General features: G+C 41.2%; 1 protein-coding gene across 7 annotated transcripts in view; it reads right to left on the reverse strand.

The window, feature by feature from the left end:
• Positions 1 to 20,342, reverse strand: part of C2H2orf76 (chromosome 2 C2orf76 homolog) — a 115,272-nt gene that overhangs the window by 37,808 nt on the left and 57,122 nt on the right. For 4 of the 7 annotated variants that reach the window (XM_060411179.1, XM_060411178.1, XM_027965033.2 and 1 more), the window contains 2 exons: positions 15,743 to 15,812; positions 14,277 to 14,421 (listed from right to left, as the gene is read on the reverse strand). In XM_060411179.1, the coding sequence (XP_060267162.1) occupies positions 14,277 to 14,409 (133 nt within the window). In that variant the 5' untranslated portion in view covers positions 14,410 to 14,421; positions 15,743 to 15,812. Of the gene's footprint in view, positions 1 to 11,123; positions 15,813 to 20,342 lie in introns of those variants that run through there. The other 3 variants (XM_060411177.1, XM_060411176.1, XM_060411175.1) reach the window with 3 other exon arrangements.

The raw sequence follows: 20,342 nt of genomic DNA on the forward strand, positions 1-20,342 counted from the left end.
TCCCTTAAATCTATTTCTGACTTCCACTGTATAATCATAAGGGATTTGATTTAGGTCATACCTGAATGGTCTAGTGGTTTTCCCTACTTTCTTCAATTTAAGTCTGAATTCAGCAATAAGGAGTTCATGATCTGAGTCACAGTCAGCTCCTGGTCTTGTTTTTTCTGACTGTATAGAGCTTCTCCATCTTTGGCTGCAAAGAATATAATCAATCTGATTGTGCCTTAACCAACTGATTGAAGTCACCATTGTCAGCAATGTGGCCATTTGACAGCATGTTTGTCTTGGTGTAAATGCACTGAAAGTCAGCATCATTTCAATGTTCTCTGCCAAAAGCATAACCTAAATCTAATAGAGAAAACACTGGAAAACCCCACCTGAGGGAAGCATTCTACAAAAAAACTAGCCTGTACTATTCAAAATTGCCAGTGTTATGAAACACAATAAAAGAATCCCAAATGGGTTTATTTCTGGGTTTTCTATCTTGCTCCATTGGTCTATATCTCTGTTTTTGTGCCAGTACCATACTGTCCTGATGACTGTAGCTTTGTTGTATAATCTGAAGTCAAGAAGGTTGAAACCTCCAGCTCCATTCTTCTTAAGACTGATTTGGCTGTTCAAGGTCTTTTGTGTTTCCATATGAATTGTGAAATTTTCTGTTCTAGTTCTGTGAAAAAATGTCATTGGTATTTGATCGGGATCGCACTGAATCTGTAGATTGCATTTGGTAGTATAGTCATTTTCACAATATTGATTCTTTCTACCCAGGAACATGGAATATCTCTCCATATGTTTATGTCATCTTTGATTTCTTTCACTACTGTCTTATAATTTTCTATGTACAGTTCTTCTGTCTCCTTAGGTAAGTTTATTCCTAGATATTTCATTCTTTTTGTTTCAATGGTGAGTGGGATTGATTCCTTAATTTCTCTTTCTGATTTTTCATTGTTAGTGAGAGAGTCATTTCCTAGGCAGGTTGATAAGAAGTCTAGGGGTCCCCAAGGAGAGAAGGGTCTGGAATTCTCAAGGAGGAAGAAAGGACAAACTCTTTTTCCTTCTCTACATTCTTTAGGATTATATAGCAACAATGTATTCTGCCTGAGGACAGTCTCTGGATTAAACCTTCTGGCTAATTCTGCGCAGGCAGCTGCGACCGGCCGGCGTACTGACCACAGGCAGCTGCGACCAGCCGGTGCACTAAGTGTGGCTGAGAGGAGCTACCCCACGTCCGAGGTCAGGGACAGAAGCCAAGAGTGCCAGGCTGCGACGGCGCAGGAACGGCCGAGAGGAGCTACCCCGCGTTCCAAGGTCAGGGGCGATGTCCGAGAGGAGCTACCCCGCGTCCGAGGCCAGAGGCGGTGCCCGAGAGGAGCCACCCCACGTCCGAGGTCAGGGGCAGTGGCAAGAGGAGCCACCTGGTGCCCAAGGCCAGGGGCAGTGGCCGGGAAGAGCAACCCCATGCCCGAGGCCAGGGGCAGTGGCCAGGAGGAGCAACCCCACATCCAAGGAGCGGTGGCTGCCTGGATGCAGGAGGGCCTAGAGGAGCCATCCCACATTGAAGGACAGGAAGGGCGGCAGTGAGGAGACACCCCTCATCCAAGGTAAGGAGCAGTGGCTGCACTTTGCTGGAGCAGCTGTGAAGAGATACCCCACACCCAAGGAAAGAGAAACCCAAGTGAGATGGTAGGTGTTGCAAGAGAGCATCAGAGGGCAGACACACTGAAACCATACTCACAGAAAACTAGTCAATCTAATCACACTAGGACCACAGCCTTGTCTAACTAAATGAAACTAAGCCATGCCTGTGGGGTAACTCAAGACGAGCGGGTCATGGTGGAGAGGTCTGACAGAATGTGGTCCACTGGAGAAAGGAATGGCAAACCATTCCCTTCAGTATTCTTGCCTTGAGAACCCCATGAACAGTATGAAAAGGCAAAATGATAGGATACTGAAAGAGGAACTCCCCAGGTCAGTAGGTGCCCAATATGCTACTGGAGATCAATGGAGAAATAACTCTAGAAAGAATGAAGGGATGGAGTCAAAGCAAAAACCATACACAGCTGTGGATGTGACTGGTGACAGAAGCAAGGTCCGATGTTGTAAAGAGCAATATTGCATAGGAACCTGGAATGTCAGGTCCATGAATCAAGGCAAATTGGAAGTGGTCAAACAAGAGATGGCAAGGGTGAATGTCGACATTCTAGGAATCAGCGAACTAAAATGGACTGGAATGGGTGAATTTAACTCAGATGACCATTATATCTACTACTGCAGGCAGGAATCCCTCAGAAGAAATGGAATAGCTATCATGGTCAACAAAAGAGTCTGAAATGCAGTCTTGGATGCAGTTTCAAAAATGACAGAATGATCTCTGTTCGTCTCCAAGGCAAACCATTCAATATCATGGTAATCTAAGTCTATGCCCCAACCAGTAATGCTAAAGAAGCTGAAGTTGAATGGTTCTATGAAGACCTACAAGACCTTTTAGAACTAACACCCCAAAAAGATGTCCTTTTCATTATAGGGGACTGGAATGCAAAAGTAGGAAGTCAAGAAACACCTGGAGTGCTCGCTTCGGCAGCACATATACTAAAAAAAAAAAAAAAAAAAAAAGAAACACCTGGAGTAACAGGCAAATTTGGCCTTGGAATGCAGAATGAAGCAGGGCAAAGGCTAATAGAGTTTTGCCAAGAAAATGCACTGGTCATAGCAAACACCCTCTTCCAACAACACAAGAGAAGACTCTATACATGGACATCACCAGATAGTCAACACCGAAATCAGACTGATTATACTCTTTGCAGGCAAAGATGGAGAAGCTCTATACAGTCAGAAAAAACAAGACCAGGAGCTGACTGTGGCTCAGATCATGAACTCCTTATTGCCAAATTCAGACTCAAATTGAAGAAAGTAGGGAAAACCGCTAGATCATTCAGGTATGACCTAAATCAAATCCCTTATGATTATACAGTGGAAGTCAGAAATAGAGTTAAGGGCCTAGATCTGATAGATAGAGTGCCTGATGAACTATGGACGGAGGTTCGTGACACTGTACAGGAGACAGGGATCAAGACCATCCCCATGGAAAAGAAATGCAAAAAAGCAAAATGGCTGTCTGGGGAGGCCTTACCAATAGCTGTGAACAGAAGAGAAGCAAAAAGCAAAGGAGAAAAGGAAAGATATAAGCATCTGAATGCAGAGTTCCAAAGAATAGCAAGAAGAGATAAGAAAGCCTTCCTCAGTGATCAGTGCAAAGAAATAGAGGCAAACAACAGAATGGGAAAGACTAGAGATCTCTTCAAGAAAATTAGAGATACCAAGGGAACATTTCATGCAAAGCTGGGCTCAATAAAGGACAGAAATGGTATGGACATAATAGAAGCAGAAGATATTAAGAAGAGGTGGCAAGAGTACATAGAAGAACTGTACAAAAAAGATCTTCATGACCCGGATAATCAAAACGGTGTGATCACGCATCTAGAGCCAGACATCCTGGGATGTAAAGTCAAGTGGGCCTTAGAAAGCATCACTAGGAACAAAGCTAGTGGAGGTGATGGAATTCCAGTTGAGCTATTTCAAATCCTGAAAGATGATGCTGTGAAAGTGCTGCACTCAATATGCCAACAAATTTGGAAAACTCAGCAGTGGCCACAGGACTGGAAAAGGTCAGTTTTCATTCCAATTCCAAAGAAAGGCAATACCAAAGAATGCTCAAACTACCACACGATTGCACTCATCTCACATGCTAGTAAAGTAATGCTCAAAATTCTCCAAGCCAGGCTTCAGCAATATGTGAACCGTGAACTCCTGATATTCAAGATGGTTTTAGAAAAGGCAGAGGAACTGGAGATCAAATTGCCAACATCCGCTGGATCATGGAAAAAGCAAGAGAGTTCCAGAAAAACATCTACTTCTGCTTTATTGACTATGCCAAAGCCTTTGACCTAGATAGCATATTCAAAAGCAGGGACATTACTTTGCCGACTAAGGTCCGTCTAGTCAAGGCTATGGTTTTTCCAGTGGTCATGTATGGATGTGAGAGTTGGACTGTGAAGAAGGCTGAGCGCCGAAGAATTGATGCTTTTGAACTGTGGTGTTGGAGAAGACTCTTGAGAGTCCCTTGGCCTGCAAAGAGATCCAACCAGTCCACTCTAAAGGAGATCAGCCCTGAGATTTCTTTGGAAGGAATAATGCTAAAGCTGAAACTCCAGTACTTTGGCCATCTCACGCGAAGAGTTCACTCATTGGGAAAGACTTTGATGCTGGGAGGGATTGGGGACAGGAGGAGAAGGGGACGACAAAGGATGAGATGGCTGGATGGCATCACTGACTCGATGGACGTGAGTCTGAGTGAACTCCGGGAGTTGGTGATGGACAGGGAGGCCTGGTGTGCTGTGATTCATGGGGTCGCAAAGAGTCAGACAAGACAGAGCGACTGAACTGAACTGGCTAATTCTGTAAATTATGGGAGTATACCTACTCTTTACAAGGATTATATAACAATAATGTATTCTGCCTGAGGACAGCCTCTGGATTAAACCTTCTGGCTATTTCTGTTATCTTAAAATGTAAATTATGGGAGTAGGTCTGGTGAGGTCTTTACAACCTCCAGACATTCTTTGGATTCATTGGAGAGCATATAACTTCATTGCTAACACTAACAAGCGGATACTCTTTCTGCCCCCTTCTGATGCCTATGTCAGAAGCTTTCCCTATCTCCTTTATACTTTAATAAAACTTTATTACACAAAAGCTCTGAGCAATCAAGCCTCACCTCTGGCCCCGGATTGAATTCTTCTCCTCCGAGGGCCAAGAATCCCGGCGTCATGATTCAACAACAACCTTTCATCTTGGGGGCTCGTCTGGGATCCTTCAGGACAAGGTAAGGATGCTTGGAGCTCTAGTTCTTTGTTCTCTTAACAAACACGTTTTCTGCTGTGCTTTACTAACTCTATGGTGTGCTTGTGTGAATGAATGACATTCCCTGCATGAAGCAAGTAAGGAGCCCTGCTCTGTGGTTCCACGGTGATCTCATAGGACTTATGGCAGAAACCTGTCGGGGGTTTATACCGACCTGCCAATGCCAAGAGGCACCCCATGTCTCCTTTGGGAACCAACCAGAAATGGGCAAAGCGTGTGGACCAAACTCTCCTTTCTCGGTCAAACTTTTTTCGGTCTCTTTGATCATTTCATAACTCCTTGGGAATTAGAAGTACTAACCTAATCTATCAGATCTTAGACTTTCAAAGGACTTGTGATCTATACTGTTACTGTGTACTGTGGCTTAGGTCCCAAACTTGGATTGGTAGTTAACAAAGCACCTAGCCTCGCCTAGGAATCAGAAGTTCAGAAACTAGATGGAGCTCTAGCTCCAAGAACATCTCTGAGGTTTAAGGTTACTCAGATTGGGACTGCAATGGGTTTTTTCCTTTGGTAATGCTGGCTCTTAGTGGACCAGAGGAGGCTCTCATACTGGTGTGGTGATGCTTGAAAAGAACATCTCAGCTTTATGTTCGTATTGGTCTTATTGGTCAGGAATATACTCAGGGTCGTACACAGGCACTCAGGTGATGAATGTTTCCCCCAGCAGTCTTAGCTTGGGAGGCATTCCGGAAGGTTACTCTGACTGCACCCCGGGTGGCATCAGAGGCAAGCAAGGTTAAACGTGAAGAGCTGGACATCAGGTAGAGATGCTATCAGGTCTACCCCTGGTACATCTCCACCCCATCTCTGTGGTAGAACCGGGAGGGTTGAAGACGGTGCCTGTGTCGGTAAGGGACAGACTAAGTCTGACCAGGAAGGAAAAGCTTTTGGTGCAAAGTCTGTCTACACCCCCATCTTGAGCAACGAGGGATGCCTCTGGTAGAAAAATGGTGCTGGTCACTTTTTTCTCTCTTACAAATGGGAGCTAACAATTTCAGCCTCACTCCTTTGAAAAACTGGGATAGATTTGATCCCCAGGGCTTAAAGAAGACACACCTGGTCTTCCTATGCGATACTGCATGGCCACGGTATCCACTGGAGGACGGCGAAAGGTGACCAGTTGGAGGGTCTCTTGAGCATAATACTGTTTTACAATTAGACCGGTTCTGCAAGGAACAAGGGAAGTGGGTAGAAGCAGCACGTGTGTTGCCCTTTTTCTCTCTGTGAAATATGCCAGACTTATGTCCTAAGGGTATAGATTTGGGCGTGAAACCTTCAGCTCCCTCCTGTCCTCCTACTTTGCCCCCATACCCAGGGCTCCAAGCTGAGCAAACTGAAAACCAGAGAACCCCCCCTTAGAAGGGTTGCCTTTGTCTCAGTGGAAATCCAAACTGAGATTCAAACTGCCCACGTGGAGGTCCAAACAACTCCTGTCTCAGTAGGACCTCAGACTACTCTGGTTTCAGTAGAAATTCAGACCATCGAAGTTAGAGATGAGATGGAAGACAGGAGACAAAGAGAAAAAGAAAAACAGGTTTCTCCAATCTATCCCTGGGATCATATGTGCAGAGCAGCCAGAGAGACAGGAACAGCCACACAAGCTGTTTCCTCTTCATGAAACACCCACCGGGAGAAATAATCAGTCTATGAGAGTTAATAAGCCTTTTTCTTATCAAGAAATACAAAGAATCAAGGAGGATCTGGGAGACTATTTAGAGGACCCAGAAAAATATATTAGAGCTTTTAAAGGTGTTACTCTGCTTTATGACCTTACTTGGAAGGATGTGATGTATATCTTGGGACAAATGCTGACTCCTGACTCAAAGACTCGAGTTTTGGGAAAAGCAGTTGCTTATGGAGATGAATGGCTTGGTAATGAATCAGTAGGGAAGAGGGAGGACGAGATAGCAGACAAGATAGCGGCCCTCCCCACTGGGAATCAGGCGGTCCCAACTATAGAACCAGACTGGGACTACAACTCAGCTAAAGGAAGATGGGATCAGAGTCATTTTGTCAGATGCATTCTTGAAGGACTCAGGCAGGCACGTTCTAAGCCTTTAAACTATAGCAAATTGGCAGACATAGAACAGGAGGAGAAGGAAGCTCCTGGTAAATTCCTAGATAGACTAAGAGAAGCCCTTCGCAGATTCATTGAGATTGATCCTGAAAGTGAAGAAGGAAAAGTGATATTAAAAGATAGATTTCTCACTCAGTCGGCTCCAGATATCTGCCATAAGCTACAAAAACGGGCGTATGGACCAAATCAGTCTTTAGATACTCTGTTACAACTGGCTCAGATGGTCTATTATGGTAGGGAATATGAGGAAAAGAAAGAAAGGCAAAAAAAAGAACATCAAGGAAAAGATGGAAGCTTTAGCAATGGCTATGAAAAACGTTCTTAAACAGCCAGAGAAAAATGCCCAGAGGGACCCAGGTGAAAAGGGATGGGTTTGCTATTACTGTGGAAAGGAGGGGCATCTCAAGTGGGATTGCCCTCAGGCATCTAAGCTGCCCCCCTCCACCCCCCCCCCCACCCCCACCCCTGGCTTCATGTCTGCAAAGGACCACACTCCAGGGTCAGACTCTCAAGACAATCAGGACTGAAGGTGCCCAGGGGTCCCCACACAAGCTCCCGTCCTAATTATACCTAATTATACCTGAGGAACCCAGGTATTAATAATTGTGGGGGGCCAATCCATCGATTTCCTTTTAGATAATGGGGCAACTTACTCTGTGCTTACTGAAGCCCCTGGCCCACATTCTTCCCGATCCACTTCCATAATGGGACTGTCTGGACGAGCCAAAAGGTATTATTTCAATTATTCTTTATCTTGCAACTGGGATTCTGTGCTATTTTTACACGAGTATCTGACTGTGCCAGAATCTCCCTCACCCCTTTTGGGGAGGGATATACTGAGCAAGGTCCATGCCTCTGTTTTCATGAATACAGAGCCCTCCCTTTCTCTCCCTTTAGTTGAACAAAATGTAAATCCTAGAGTATGGGCTGATGGAAAATCTGTGGGTCGAGCACAAAATGCTATTCCTATAGTTGTCAAGCTCAAAGACCTGCACTTATTTCCACATAAGAAGCAGTATCCACTGAAACCTGAGGTTAAGGAAGGGTTAAAACCCATCCTCGAAAATTTAAAGGAACAGGGACTATTAATTCCCTGTAACAGTCCTTGGAACACTCCTGTTTTGGGTATAAAGAAATCGAATGGTAAATGGAGACTAGTTCAAGATTTACGTGTAATAAATGAGGCTGTAGTTCCTTTACACCCCGTGGTGCCTAATCCTTATACTCTATTGTCTGAAATTCCTGAACGAGCCAAATATTTCTCAGTAATTGATTTAAAAGATGCCTTCTATTCAGTGCCTTTGGCGGAGGAAAGTCAATTTCTATTTGCCTTTGAAGACCCTACCCAGCTAGCTTCTCAGTTAACCTGAACAGTTTTGCCCCAGGGATTTCGTGACAGTCCTCACTTATTTGGACAGTTTGTCACGGGATCTACAAAACTTTAATAGCTCTGAGGTGGTGGTGTTACAATATGTAGATGATATTTTGCTCTGTGCTGAGACAGAGGAAGCTTATTCTCAAGCTTCAGAAGATTTCTTAAACTTCCTGGCAGGCTGTGGTTACAAGGCATCAGAGAAAAGGCTCAGCTTTGTCAACAATATGGCTATCTGGGCCTAATCATATCAGAAGGGACTAGGGCCATAGGCCCTGAGAGAATTAAACCTATACTTAATCATCCCCTACCTATGACTTTAAGACAATTGAGAGGATTTTTGGGAATCACACGTTACTGCATTTGGATTCTGGGTTATGGGGAACTTGCCCGGCCTTTATATAAACTTATAGCTGAAACTCAGCAGGCCCAAACTGACAAACTGGTTTGGTCTCCAGAAACTCAAAAGGCTTTTAAGGTTCTTCAGACTGCTCTCCTGCAAGCTCCAGCTCTGAGCTTGCCCACAGGGTCAGAATTTAATTTGTTTGTCACTGAAAGAAAAGGTATGGCCTTGGGAGTTTTGACACAACCCTGAGGGCCTCACCAGCAACCTATTGCTTATCTAAGCAGAGAATCAGATGTAATTTCATGTGGTTGGGCTTCCCTGGTGGCTCAGAGGTTAAAGCGTCTGCCTCCAATGCGGGAGACCTGGGTTCAATCCCTGGGTCGGGAAGATCCCCTGGAGAAGGAAATGGCAACCCACTCCAGTATTCTTGCCTGGAGAATCCCACGGACGGAGGAGCTTGGTAGGTGCTAGTCCACGGGGTCAGAAAGAGTCGGACACAACTGAGCGACTTCACCTTCACCTTCACGTGGGTGGCCCCACTGCCTAACAGTAATTGGGGCAGTGGCTTTATTAGCACCTGAAGCTTTAAAAATAATTAATGGACGAAACCTTACTGTACTGACTTCTCATGATGTGAGTGGAATCTTAAATTCTAAGGTTAATATTTAGATGACAGACAGTAGGCTTCTTAAATACCAGTCATTGTTGTTGGAAGGACCAGTAACTAAGTTTAAAGTTTGTGAAATTTAAATCCTGCCACTTTCCTTCCTAAGAAGGAAAATGAAACACCTGATCACGATTATTCTCAATTCCTAACTTTAAACTATGCAGCTCGGGAAGATCTAATGGATACCCCATTAGACAATCCTGACATGGAAATATTTACAGATGGCAGTTCTTTTGTTCGGGATGGAAAGCGTAAAGCAGGTTATGCCGTGGTGACTGCTGAACAGGTTTTGGAAGCAAAATCTCTCCCCCAGGGAACCAGTGCTCAGTTAGCGGAGCTTGTGGCTCTGACCCAAGCTCTAGAGTTAAGCAGAGGGCAGCAGGTAAATATCTACACGGGTTCTAAGTATGCTTATTTGATTTTACATGCTCATGCTGCAATATGGAAAGAAAGACAGTTTAAAACGGCAACAGGAGAAGCTATTAAGCATTTCAGGGAGATCGAGAGACTTTTAACTGCTATATATTGTACAACGAAGTGGGAAGTATCCTGGAGAGGACTGGGAAATTGATTTTACTCATATGCCAAAAGCTAATGGATATTCTTGCTTACAAGTTTGGGTAGATACTTTTACTGGATGGATTGAGGCTTTTCTCTGTCGTGGTGAACAGGCTAAGGAGGTTATAAAGATTCTCTTCATCAGTGGAAGGCTTCCCGTGGTGGACATCTCCACTTCAAGGAAAGGACTTTCTCCAAGTCTGTGAATACCTTCAACAATCACATGCGATGCCTCTTCTTCATCTGATGACATCTGCCAACCCTAAAATGGACTGGTGCAACACGTTGCATTTTAACTATGGACATAATGTGACTTTTAATTTTGATTTTACCTTGTTTTAATGACTATGCTGCCTTACATCTGTATTGTATAACTGGATTTGTTTCCAGCCGCATGAAAGCTTTTAAGTTACAAATGGTTGCTCAAACTCCTGCTACTGCTACACCTTCCTCCAACTACTATTTGGGGCCCCTGGATCAGATATCCTCAATATGAGGATTAGGAGAATATGTTGCCTCGCCAATTTAGGGACAATGCCCCTTCTCAGCTTGAAAGCAGTTATGGAACAAGAACGACGCCCCTTTTCCCTAGGCAACATAATTCTCCTAAAAGAAAAGGGGGGAATGACAGAGTCATTTCCTAGGCAGGTTGATAAAAAGTCTAGGGGTCCCCAAGGAGAGAGGGGTCTGGAATTCTCAAGGAGGAAGAAAGGACAAACTTTTTTTATCTTAAAAGGTAAATTATGGGAGTAGGTCTGGTGAGGTCTTTACAACCTCCAGACATTCTTTGGATTCATTGGAGAGCATATAACTTCATTGCTAACACTAACAAGCGGGTACCCCCTTCTGATGCCTATGTCAGAAGCTTTCCCTATCTCCTTTATACTTTAATAAAACTTTATTACACAAAAGCTCTGAGCAATCAAGCCTCGTCTCTGGCCCTGGATTGAATTCTTCTCCTCCGGGGGCCAAGAATCCCGGCATCGTGATTCAACAACAACCTTTCATTAGTATATAGAAATGCAAGTGATTTCTGTGTATTGATTTTGTATCCTGCAACTTTGCTAAATTCACTGACTAGCTCTAGTATTTTTCTGATACTATCTTTAGGGTTTTCTATGTACAATATCATGTTATCTGCAAACAATGAGAGCTCTACTTCTTTTCTGATCTGGATTCCTTTTCTTTCTTTTTCTTCGATGACTGCTCTAGCTAGCACTTCCAGAACTATGTTGAATAATAATGGTGAAAGTGGACACCTTGTCTTGTTCCTGATCTTAGGGTTAATGCTTTCAGTTTTTCCCCATTGAGAATAATGTTGGCTATAGGCTTATCATATATGGTCTTTACTATGTTGAGGCAGGGTACTTCTATGCCCATTTTTTGAAGAGTTTTAGTCATAAATAGGTGCTGAATTTTGTCAAAAGCTTTTTCTGCATCTATTGAGATGATCATATGGTTTCTATCTTTCAATTTGTTAATATGGTGTATCACACTGATTGATTTGCATATATTGAAGAATCCTTGCATTCCTGGAATAAACCCAACTTGATCATGGTGTATGAGCTTTCTGATGTCTTGCTGAATTCTATCTGCTAAAATTTTGTTGAGGATTTTTGCATCTGTGTTCATCAGTGATATTGGCCTATAGTTTTCCTTTTGCGTGTTTTCTTTGTCTGGTTTTGGCATCAGGGTGATGGTGGCCTCATAGAATGAGTAATGGAACAAGATTGAAAGCCCAGAAATAAACCCATGCACCTATGGGTACATTATTTTTGACAAAAGAGGCAAATATACAATAGGGCAAAGACAGCCTCTTCAATAAATGGTGCTGAGAAAACTGGACAGCTGCATGTAAAAGAATGAAATTAGAACACTTCCTAACACCACACACAAAGATAAACTCAAAATGGATTAAAGACCTAAATGTAAGACCAGAAACTATAAAACTCTAAGGGGAAAACATAGGCAGAACACTCGATGACATAAATCAAAGCAAGATCCTCTATGACTCACCTCCTAGAGTAATGGAAATAAAAACAAAAGTAAACAAGTGGGACCTGATTAAACTTAAAAGCTTTTGCACAGCAAAGGAAACTATAAGCAAGGTGAAAAGACAACCCTCAGAATGGGAGAAAGTAATAACAAATCAAACAACTGATAAAGGATTAATTTCCAAAATATACAAGCAGCTCACACAAAACTCAATGCCAGAAAAACAAACAACCCTATCAAAAAGTGGGGAAAAGACCTAAACAGACATTTCTCCAAAGAAGACATACAGATGGCTAACAAACACATGAAAAGATGCTCAACATCACGCATTATTAGAGAAATGTAAATCAAAACTACAATGAGATATCACCTCACATCAGTCAGAATGGCCATCATCAAAAAGTCTACAAACAATAAATGCTGGAGTGGGTGTGGAGAAAAGGGAATGCTCTTGCATTGCTGGTGGGAATGTAAATTGATAGAGCCACTATGGAAAACGGTATGGAGATTCCTTAAAAAACTAGGAATAAAACCACCCTATGACCCAGCAATCCCACATCTAGGCATATATCCTGAGGAAACCAAAACTGAAAAAGACACATGTATCCCGTTGTTCACTGTAGCACTATTTACAATAGCTAGAACATGAAAGCAACCTAGATGTCCATCAACAGATGAAGGCATAAAGAAGGTGTGGTGCATATACACAATGGAATATGACTCAGCCCTAAAGAGGAATGCATTTAAGTCAGTTCTGATGAGGTGGATGAACCTAGAACCTATTATACAGATTGAAGTGAGTCAGAAAGAGAAAGTTAAATATTGTATTCTAATGCATATATATGGAATCTAGAAAAATGGTACTGAAGAATTTATTTACAGGCAATGGAGAAACAGACATAGAGAATAGACTTATGGACATAGGGAGAGGGGAGGAGAGGATCAGATGTGTGGAAAGAGCAACATGGAAACTTATATTACCATATGTAAAACAGATAGCCAATCATCTATTTGCTGTATGGCTCAGGAAACTCAAACAGGGGCTCTGTATCAATCTAGAGAGGGTGGGATGGGGTGAGAGATGGGAGGGAAGTTCAAAAGGGAGGGGATATATGTATAGCTACGGCTGACTCATGTTGAGGTTTGACAGAAAACAACAAAATTCTGTAAAGCAATTATCCTTCAAAAAAAATAATTAAAATCAACAACAAAAAAACTCCTGGATGAAGAAATTAATTCAGATTAAAGAAACTGAACTAACATATGTCTTCAGATTTTCTTTTGTTCAGAAAGACCTTACTGGGACAGGTAAAATCTCAGTAAGGTCTATAAATTAGTTGATAGCATTGTTTCAATGTTAAGTCTGATTTTCATTACTATAACTACAGTTATATAAGCAAATTCCCTATTTTTGGAAAATACACCCTGAAATGTTTACAGGTAAAAGGGAATAATGTCTGCAACATACTTCTAAATGGTTCAAAGAGAAAAATGAAGTGGAAGAGTAAGAAAGGAACTGGGGAGGAGGAGAGAGAAAAACAAATGTAACAAAATGGTGACATTTGGGGAACCTGTGTGAACAGGAGTTCTGGCAACTTCTTTGTCTCAAATTATGTCAGTTGAAAAAATTAAGTTAGATATAAAGTGCTACATCTGCCAAAATTCACAGAAATGTGCACTAAGACCTGTACATTATACCATATATAAATCGCAATTCAATTAAAGCAATAAAAGCTTATTCTAGATGTTTCATCAAATGTTGATGACTGGAACACTTCTGTAATTAAGACCAGAGGATAGAAACCCACCAAGGACCTAGCCAAATGAAGACTACATTTACACCTGCTGTATGCTGAGCTTGAAATGATACACTACACCAGTGAGGCTGGTCATCACTCTGTGCCCACAACGACCAGATGCTCTCGTGATCTCCTGGCTGGACAGATAGAGGTCTGCTACCTTCCTGTCATGCTCCCCAGGATGCCCTCTGTGTGCTCAGCCAGGTAACACTACCTTCTCTTGTTAACTAGCCTCCAAATACATAAAGCCATTTGTCATGAGGAATCGTAGATCTTAAATGTTTTTTAATTAAAAAAAAAAAAAGGAGAAGTCTAACATGCTAGTGACAATCCCTGAGGAAGGCACACATGTTGTTAAATAAGCCTTGGAGAGAATACTGCTGCTGATACCAAGGCCCAGAGCAAGAGCAAGCCTCACACCTGGCTTAGAACACAGATTGGTATCTTTCAAAGTGCTTTTAAAAGGTTACTATCACTCTAATACTCAACTACTCTTTTTTAAAACACTAATAAAGCCAAGTGGCTGAGACATCTCATACCTTGCTTTAGAAATACTATAAAATCCTTCACAGTTTGGTCCAAATGAACTCCATGATATACTACAGGTCTGAAATTGCGATGCTCAAATGAACGAATGAGGCGAACTGTAATGGTCACATCTTCGGAAGCCATGTGCAGAAATTCCTGTGGCAAGGGATAATAACATCAACTCATAACTATCCACCAGCCTGCATTTCCTCCATCAGCTCTCAGGCACCCAGCCCATCTCTCCCACACTGCACAGTTAACGACAGAATTCCTAGAACCAGACCAGATTCCAGGACAACCAAAGGGTGTCAAGGTCGCTCCCACCTACCCACTGTGATCCTGGACAGCTTTACCACAGTCCCTGATGTTCTGACAGGTAGAAAACTGACAAGGTACAGAAGATGAACACCGACGCAAGAGTGTGGGTGTATGTGGAGAAGTGGGGCTGCACACGTTTCTGCTCTGGTGTGCTACACCACCAATCTCATTTGGCCCTGAGAGGAAGTTCACTGACATTAGCATCAACTATCAGGCTGCATTTTCATTTCACAAATGCTGCCAGATTTCAGAACTGATTTAAACATGCGTCATAGTATTACCCAGGCTTCCCAGGTGGTGCTAGTGATAAAAAATCCACCTGACAATGTAAGAGACGAAAGAGACTCAGGGTTCCATCCATGGGTTGGGAAGATCCCCTGGAGGAGGGCATGGTAACCCACTCTAGTATCCTTACCTAGAAAATGCCATGGAAGAGCAACCTGGTGGGCTAGAATCCACAGGACTGCAAAGAGCTGGACACAACTGAAGCAACTTAGCATGCATACTATCACCCATTGTCCACACTATTGTTTAATTTGAATATGTTTATTTCACCCTAAACTATGTAATAGTCCTACATGCCAGTGTTAATGTTATCAGATTTAATTCTATTACCAAACCATACTTTATTACCAAATGATACTTATTTTAAGATGAGGTAAAATTCATTGCACTAAATGCCCAAGGTCATAAACCATGGAGCCAGGATTCAAGCACCAATTTAATTCCAAATTTCATGATCTAATATATAATATACTATTAAAAAAAATTCACCCCAAATAATTTCCTCCAAAAAATCTCCAAAGTTGCCAATGTTTTAAAAATAAAATTATGGTACATTTCTAATTAGCAGCAACTACTTCATGCTTTCAACTTTGCATATAACTTTCAGCCATAATACACAAGTACTAAAAAAAAAAATACCTGTAATGCTAACAAAATAAAATAAGATGTCCAACCTCACCAGTAATCAGAGAAATTGAAAATAACAATGAGCTATATATTACTCATCAAACTAACAAACGAAAAAGCCTGACAACACTTACTGTTGGCAAGAGTGCAGAAAAATGAGAGTTTAATCAGTTAAGGTGGGCATCCAAATGGATTCTACTTCTGGAGACAATTGGGCAATATTTAGTAAAGCTGAAGATTCATATACCTTTCAATCCAGCAATGTCATTCATATGTAGGTGCTCTTGGGAATCTCTCACATGTGTGCACAAGGAGAACTGTAAAAGAACATCAATATTCACATTGTTAATTGCAAAAACTGGTAACAACTAAATGTCCATCAGCAGGAGAACAGATAATTATGGTACTTTCATTCAACAAAATACTTCAAGCAGTGAAAATGAATGAACTTGTACATCAACACAGATGGAATCTCAGAAATAGCACGGTGAATGCAAAAAAAGCAAGTCACAAAAGCATCAGAATAACACATCAGTTCAGTCGCTCAGTCATGTACAACTCTTTGCGACCCCATGAATCGCAGCACGCCAGGCCTCCCTGTCCATCACCATTTCCCGGAGTTCACTCAGACTTACGTCCATCGAGTCCATGATGCCATCCAGCTATCTGATACTCGGTCATCCCCTTCTCCTCCTGCCCCCAATCCCTCCCAGCATCAGAGTCTTTTCCAATGAGTCAACTCTTCTCATGAGGTGGCCAAAGTACTGGAGCTTCAGCTTTAGCATCATTCCTTCCAAAGAAATTCCTGGGTTGATCTCCTTCAGAATTGACTGGCTGGATCTCCTTGCAGTCCAAGGGACTCTCAAGAGTCTTCTCCAACACCACAGTTCAAAAGCATCAATTCTTCGGCGCTCAGCCTTCTTCACAGTCCAACTCTCACATCCATACATGACCACAGGAAAAACCATAGCCTTGACTAGATGGACCTTAGTCGGCAAAGTAATGTCTCTGCTTTTGAATATACTATCTAGGTTGGTCATAACTTTTATTCCAAGGAGTAAGTGTCTTTTAATTTCATGGCTGCAGTCACCATCTGCAGTGATTTTGGAGCCCCAAAAAATAAAGTCTGACACTGTTTCGACTGTTTCCCCGTCTATTTCCCATGAAGTGGTGGGACCGGATGCCATGATCTTTGTTTTCTGAATGTTGAGCTTTAAGCCAACATTTTCGCTCTCCACTCACTTTCATCAAGAGGCTTTTAGCTCCTCTTCACTTTCTGCCATAAGGGTGGTGTCATCTGCATATCTGAGGTTATTGATATTTCTCCCAGCAATCTTGATTCCAGCCTGTGTTTCCTCCAGCCCAGCGTTTCTCATGATGTACTCTGCATAGAAGTTAAATAAGCAGGGTGACAATATACAGCCTTGATGTACTCCTTTTCCTATTTGGAACCAGTCTGTTGTTCCATGTCCAGTTCTAACTGTTGCTTCCTGACCTGCATACAGATTTCTCAAGAGGCAGGTCAGGTGGTCTGTATTCCCATCTCTTTCAGAATTTTCCACAGTTTATTGGGATCCACACAATCAAAGGCTTTGGCATAGTCAATAAAGCAGAAATAGATGTTTTTCTGGAACTCTCTTGCTTTTTCCATGATCCAGCGGATGTTGGCAATTTGATCTCTGGTTCCTCTGCCTTTTCTAAAACCAGCTTGAATATCAGGGAGTTCACGGTTCACGTATTGCTGAAGCCTGGCTTGGAGAATTTTGAGCATTACTTTACTAGCCTGTGAGATGAGTGCAATTGTGCGGTAGTTTGAGCATTCTTTGGCATTGCCTTTCTTTGGAATTGGAATGAAAACTGACCTTTCCCAGTCCTGTGGCCACTGCTGAGTTTCCCAAATTTGTTGGTATATTGAGTGCAGCACTTTCACAGCATCATCTTTCAGGATTTGAAACAGCTCAACTGGAATTCCATCACCTCCACTAGCTTTATTCATAGTGATGCTTTCTAAGGCCCACTTGACTTCACATTCCAAGATGCCTGGCTCTAGATTAGTAATCACATCATCATGATTATCTGAATCATGAATCATTTACACAAAATTCAAAAACAAAGGTTTCATTATGTTGAAAAAGAGGTGATTCTTGGAGCAAAGAAAGGATTATCCAATTAGGGAGAAGTAAAACAGGTGTTTCCATCATACTGGTTGCATTTTATATCTTAAGCAGGATGTCAAGTATATGGACAGTATAGCTACCATTCTTTAAGCCTTTTAATGTGTCTGGAATATTTCATAATATTTCATAACATACACAAAGGAGCCACACTAATTTGATCTGGAAAGTTTCTTTGAATCACAAAATGCTTATACAAATATTTCACTAAGTTTGAGAGACTATGCAGCACATTACGTGTGAAAAGCAAAGGTTCAAGCTGTTTTAATGCATAAAATAATCTGTAATTATAGTGTACTGTTTATAATTAAACAAATGGTTTTAATGAATTGGTCTTGAATTAAAAATAGTATTTTTCCTCTAAAATAAAGGATATAATCTTATTTTGTGGCTTGAGAGCTTAAATTAAATCTTTTGGTAATTCCATTATTAGCTGTTACACTATTTGTTATTAAATCTGGCTTTACAGGGCTTCCCCAAAATTTTGACCCTAAAATCTACCAAATAATGGCAGTTTAGCAAGACATCTACAAAATTACAATTTAAAATTTACTGCGATACCTAATAAAGAATCTCTCTCAATAAAGGGATAGCATAAAAGACTCTAGGAACTTCCCCTGTGGTCTAGTGATTACGAATCCATTGCAAGAATCCCTTGCAATGCAGGGGACTCAGGTGTGATCCCTGGGGGGGGAACTAAGATCCCACATGCCGAGGAGCAACTAAGTGCTGCAATTACTGAGCCCATGCTCTCTGGAGCCTGCGAGCCACAACTGGAGAGCGCCCGCCACAACGAAGATCCTGCACGCTACAACTAGGGCCCAAAGCAACCAAATAAATACATAAATAAATTCTAAAAAGAAAGAAAACAAGACTCCATATTTTAGAGGCAATGTTAACAGGTTTGTGAAAATTATGACCAATTTCTTCCTCCTCTCACCTAGCCCCCAAAACAACAAAGAAGCTCTCCAAAACACACACACACACACACACACACACACACACACACACACACACACACATGGACAGAAGCCCTACAATGAAGTCCAAATTCCTAAAGAGTTCAGAGCTAGACAGATCAAACTTAATTACTGACTCTACTTCTCAGCCCTAACGTATAGTTGGATCTCAATAAATAGTAGCTGCTTTTATCAAGGGTCTACTTGGGATTAAACAGGTTTGGGCATAAAGACAGCTCATGTAGGCAGCAAATAAAGATACAAGATTCCCAGGTGCAATGAAATAAATGATGTAAATGGACTAACAAAAGAGGCCAAGCAAGCTAGCACATGTATGCCTTATGAAACTTTTATAATTGTAGGCTTGTTTTTTCCACTTTAAAAAAAGCTGCCACATATGCTGTACTGAAATAGCTGAAGTTTTCAATTTAAAACTCCAAATGTGCGTTACTGTCGAATTTGATTAACAATGTATTGTCATCTTCATCAGAAATTTGTAGTAATTTATACTCAGTAACTAAGCCATATTAGCTACTATTAGAATGAGGCCATTATTTAATTTGTCTCAAGGACTGTGGGAAATATAGGTTGTTAGTTTAGGGAGCCAGACATACTGAAGAGACAGCTTGGAATGCAAGTATTACAAATTATAAATGTGATGTTTTCCCAGAAGGTTTGACCTACTTTTAAAAAATGAATCTGATCAAGTTTAAAAGGTATCCTTCAAATGAAGGGACAGAGAAACCAAAAGCAATAATTTAGAGGTAAATTAACAAAACATATTCAAAAACAAGAAAAAATGTGTGAATAAATGAAATGATAGACCATTTTCTTAACTATGAAAGCTCAGAGTTGTAAAGAAATAATTCTCCCTAAATTAATCTATAAATTAAATAAAATCCCCATCAAAATATAACAGGGTGGTCTGGATTTAAAACAAGTATTTCTAATCTAGAAGAACATGCTTGTGAACTTAGCAAAGTCATAAAAGGAAAAAAAAAAAAAAGAGAGAGACAGAGAGACCAGCAGTACCATAAATTATGTGACACTGGAAACTGACAAATCAGTAGAAGAGAATAGAAAACTCAGAAAAGACTCAAGATGCAAGAATTTAGTATAAAAATGGCATTTCACATTTGTGAGGAAAAGACACCCTAATCAATGGCATTAGGAAAACTGGTCAGACATTTAGAAAAAGGTAATTCTGGATCCTTACTTCATATCTTATACAAAATAAACTATACGTAGAACAAATATTTAAACTAAACTATAAAATCACAGGAAGGCATCAAAAAATGGGTATAAACTTTTATAAGCTTAAGGTAGAAAAGACCTTTCTAAGCAAGTAAAAATCAGCGACCACCAAGGAAAAGGTTGACAGATATAGCAAAAAAAAAAAAAAAAAATTATAAGAAAAGACAAATGTCTTGATAACATGGATAAAGGTAATCAATGAGCAATAGGCTAAATTTTTAAGTCAATATTACTGGTAACTGTAGAACTGAAAAATAGAAATAGTAAGATACTGGTTAGCCACAGATAGGTAAAATATATTTAAATTAAAAACTGGTCACACCAGTGTTGGCAAGGATATAGAAAAGTAAATATTTTACATACTCTTGCCAAGAACATTAAATGATAGACTTTCTGGAGAGGAGTGGAGATCAGTTCAGTTCAGTTCAGTTCAGTTGCTCAGTCGTGTCCGACTCTGCGA

Source organism: Ovis aries, chromosome 2 (genome assembly GCF_016772045.2).
Source record: "Ovis aries strain OAR_USU_Benz2616 breed Rambouillet chromosome 2, ARS-UI_Ramb_v3.0, whole genome shotgun sequence".
NCBI lineage: Eukaryota > Metazoa > Chordata > Mammalia > Artiodactyla > Bovidae > Ovis > Ovis aries.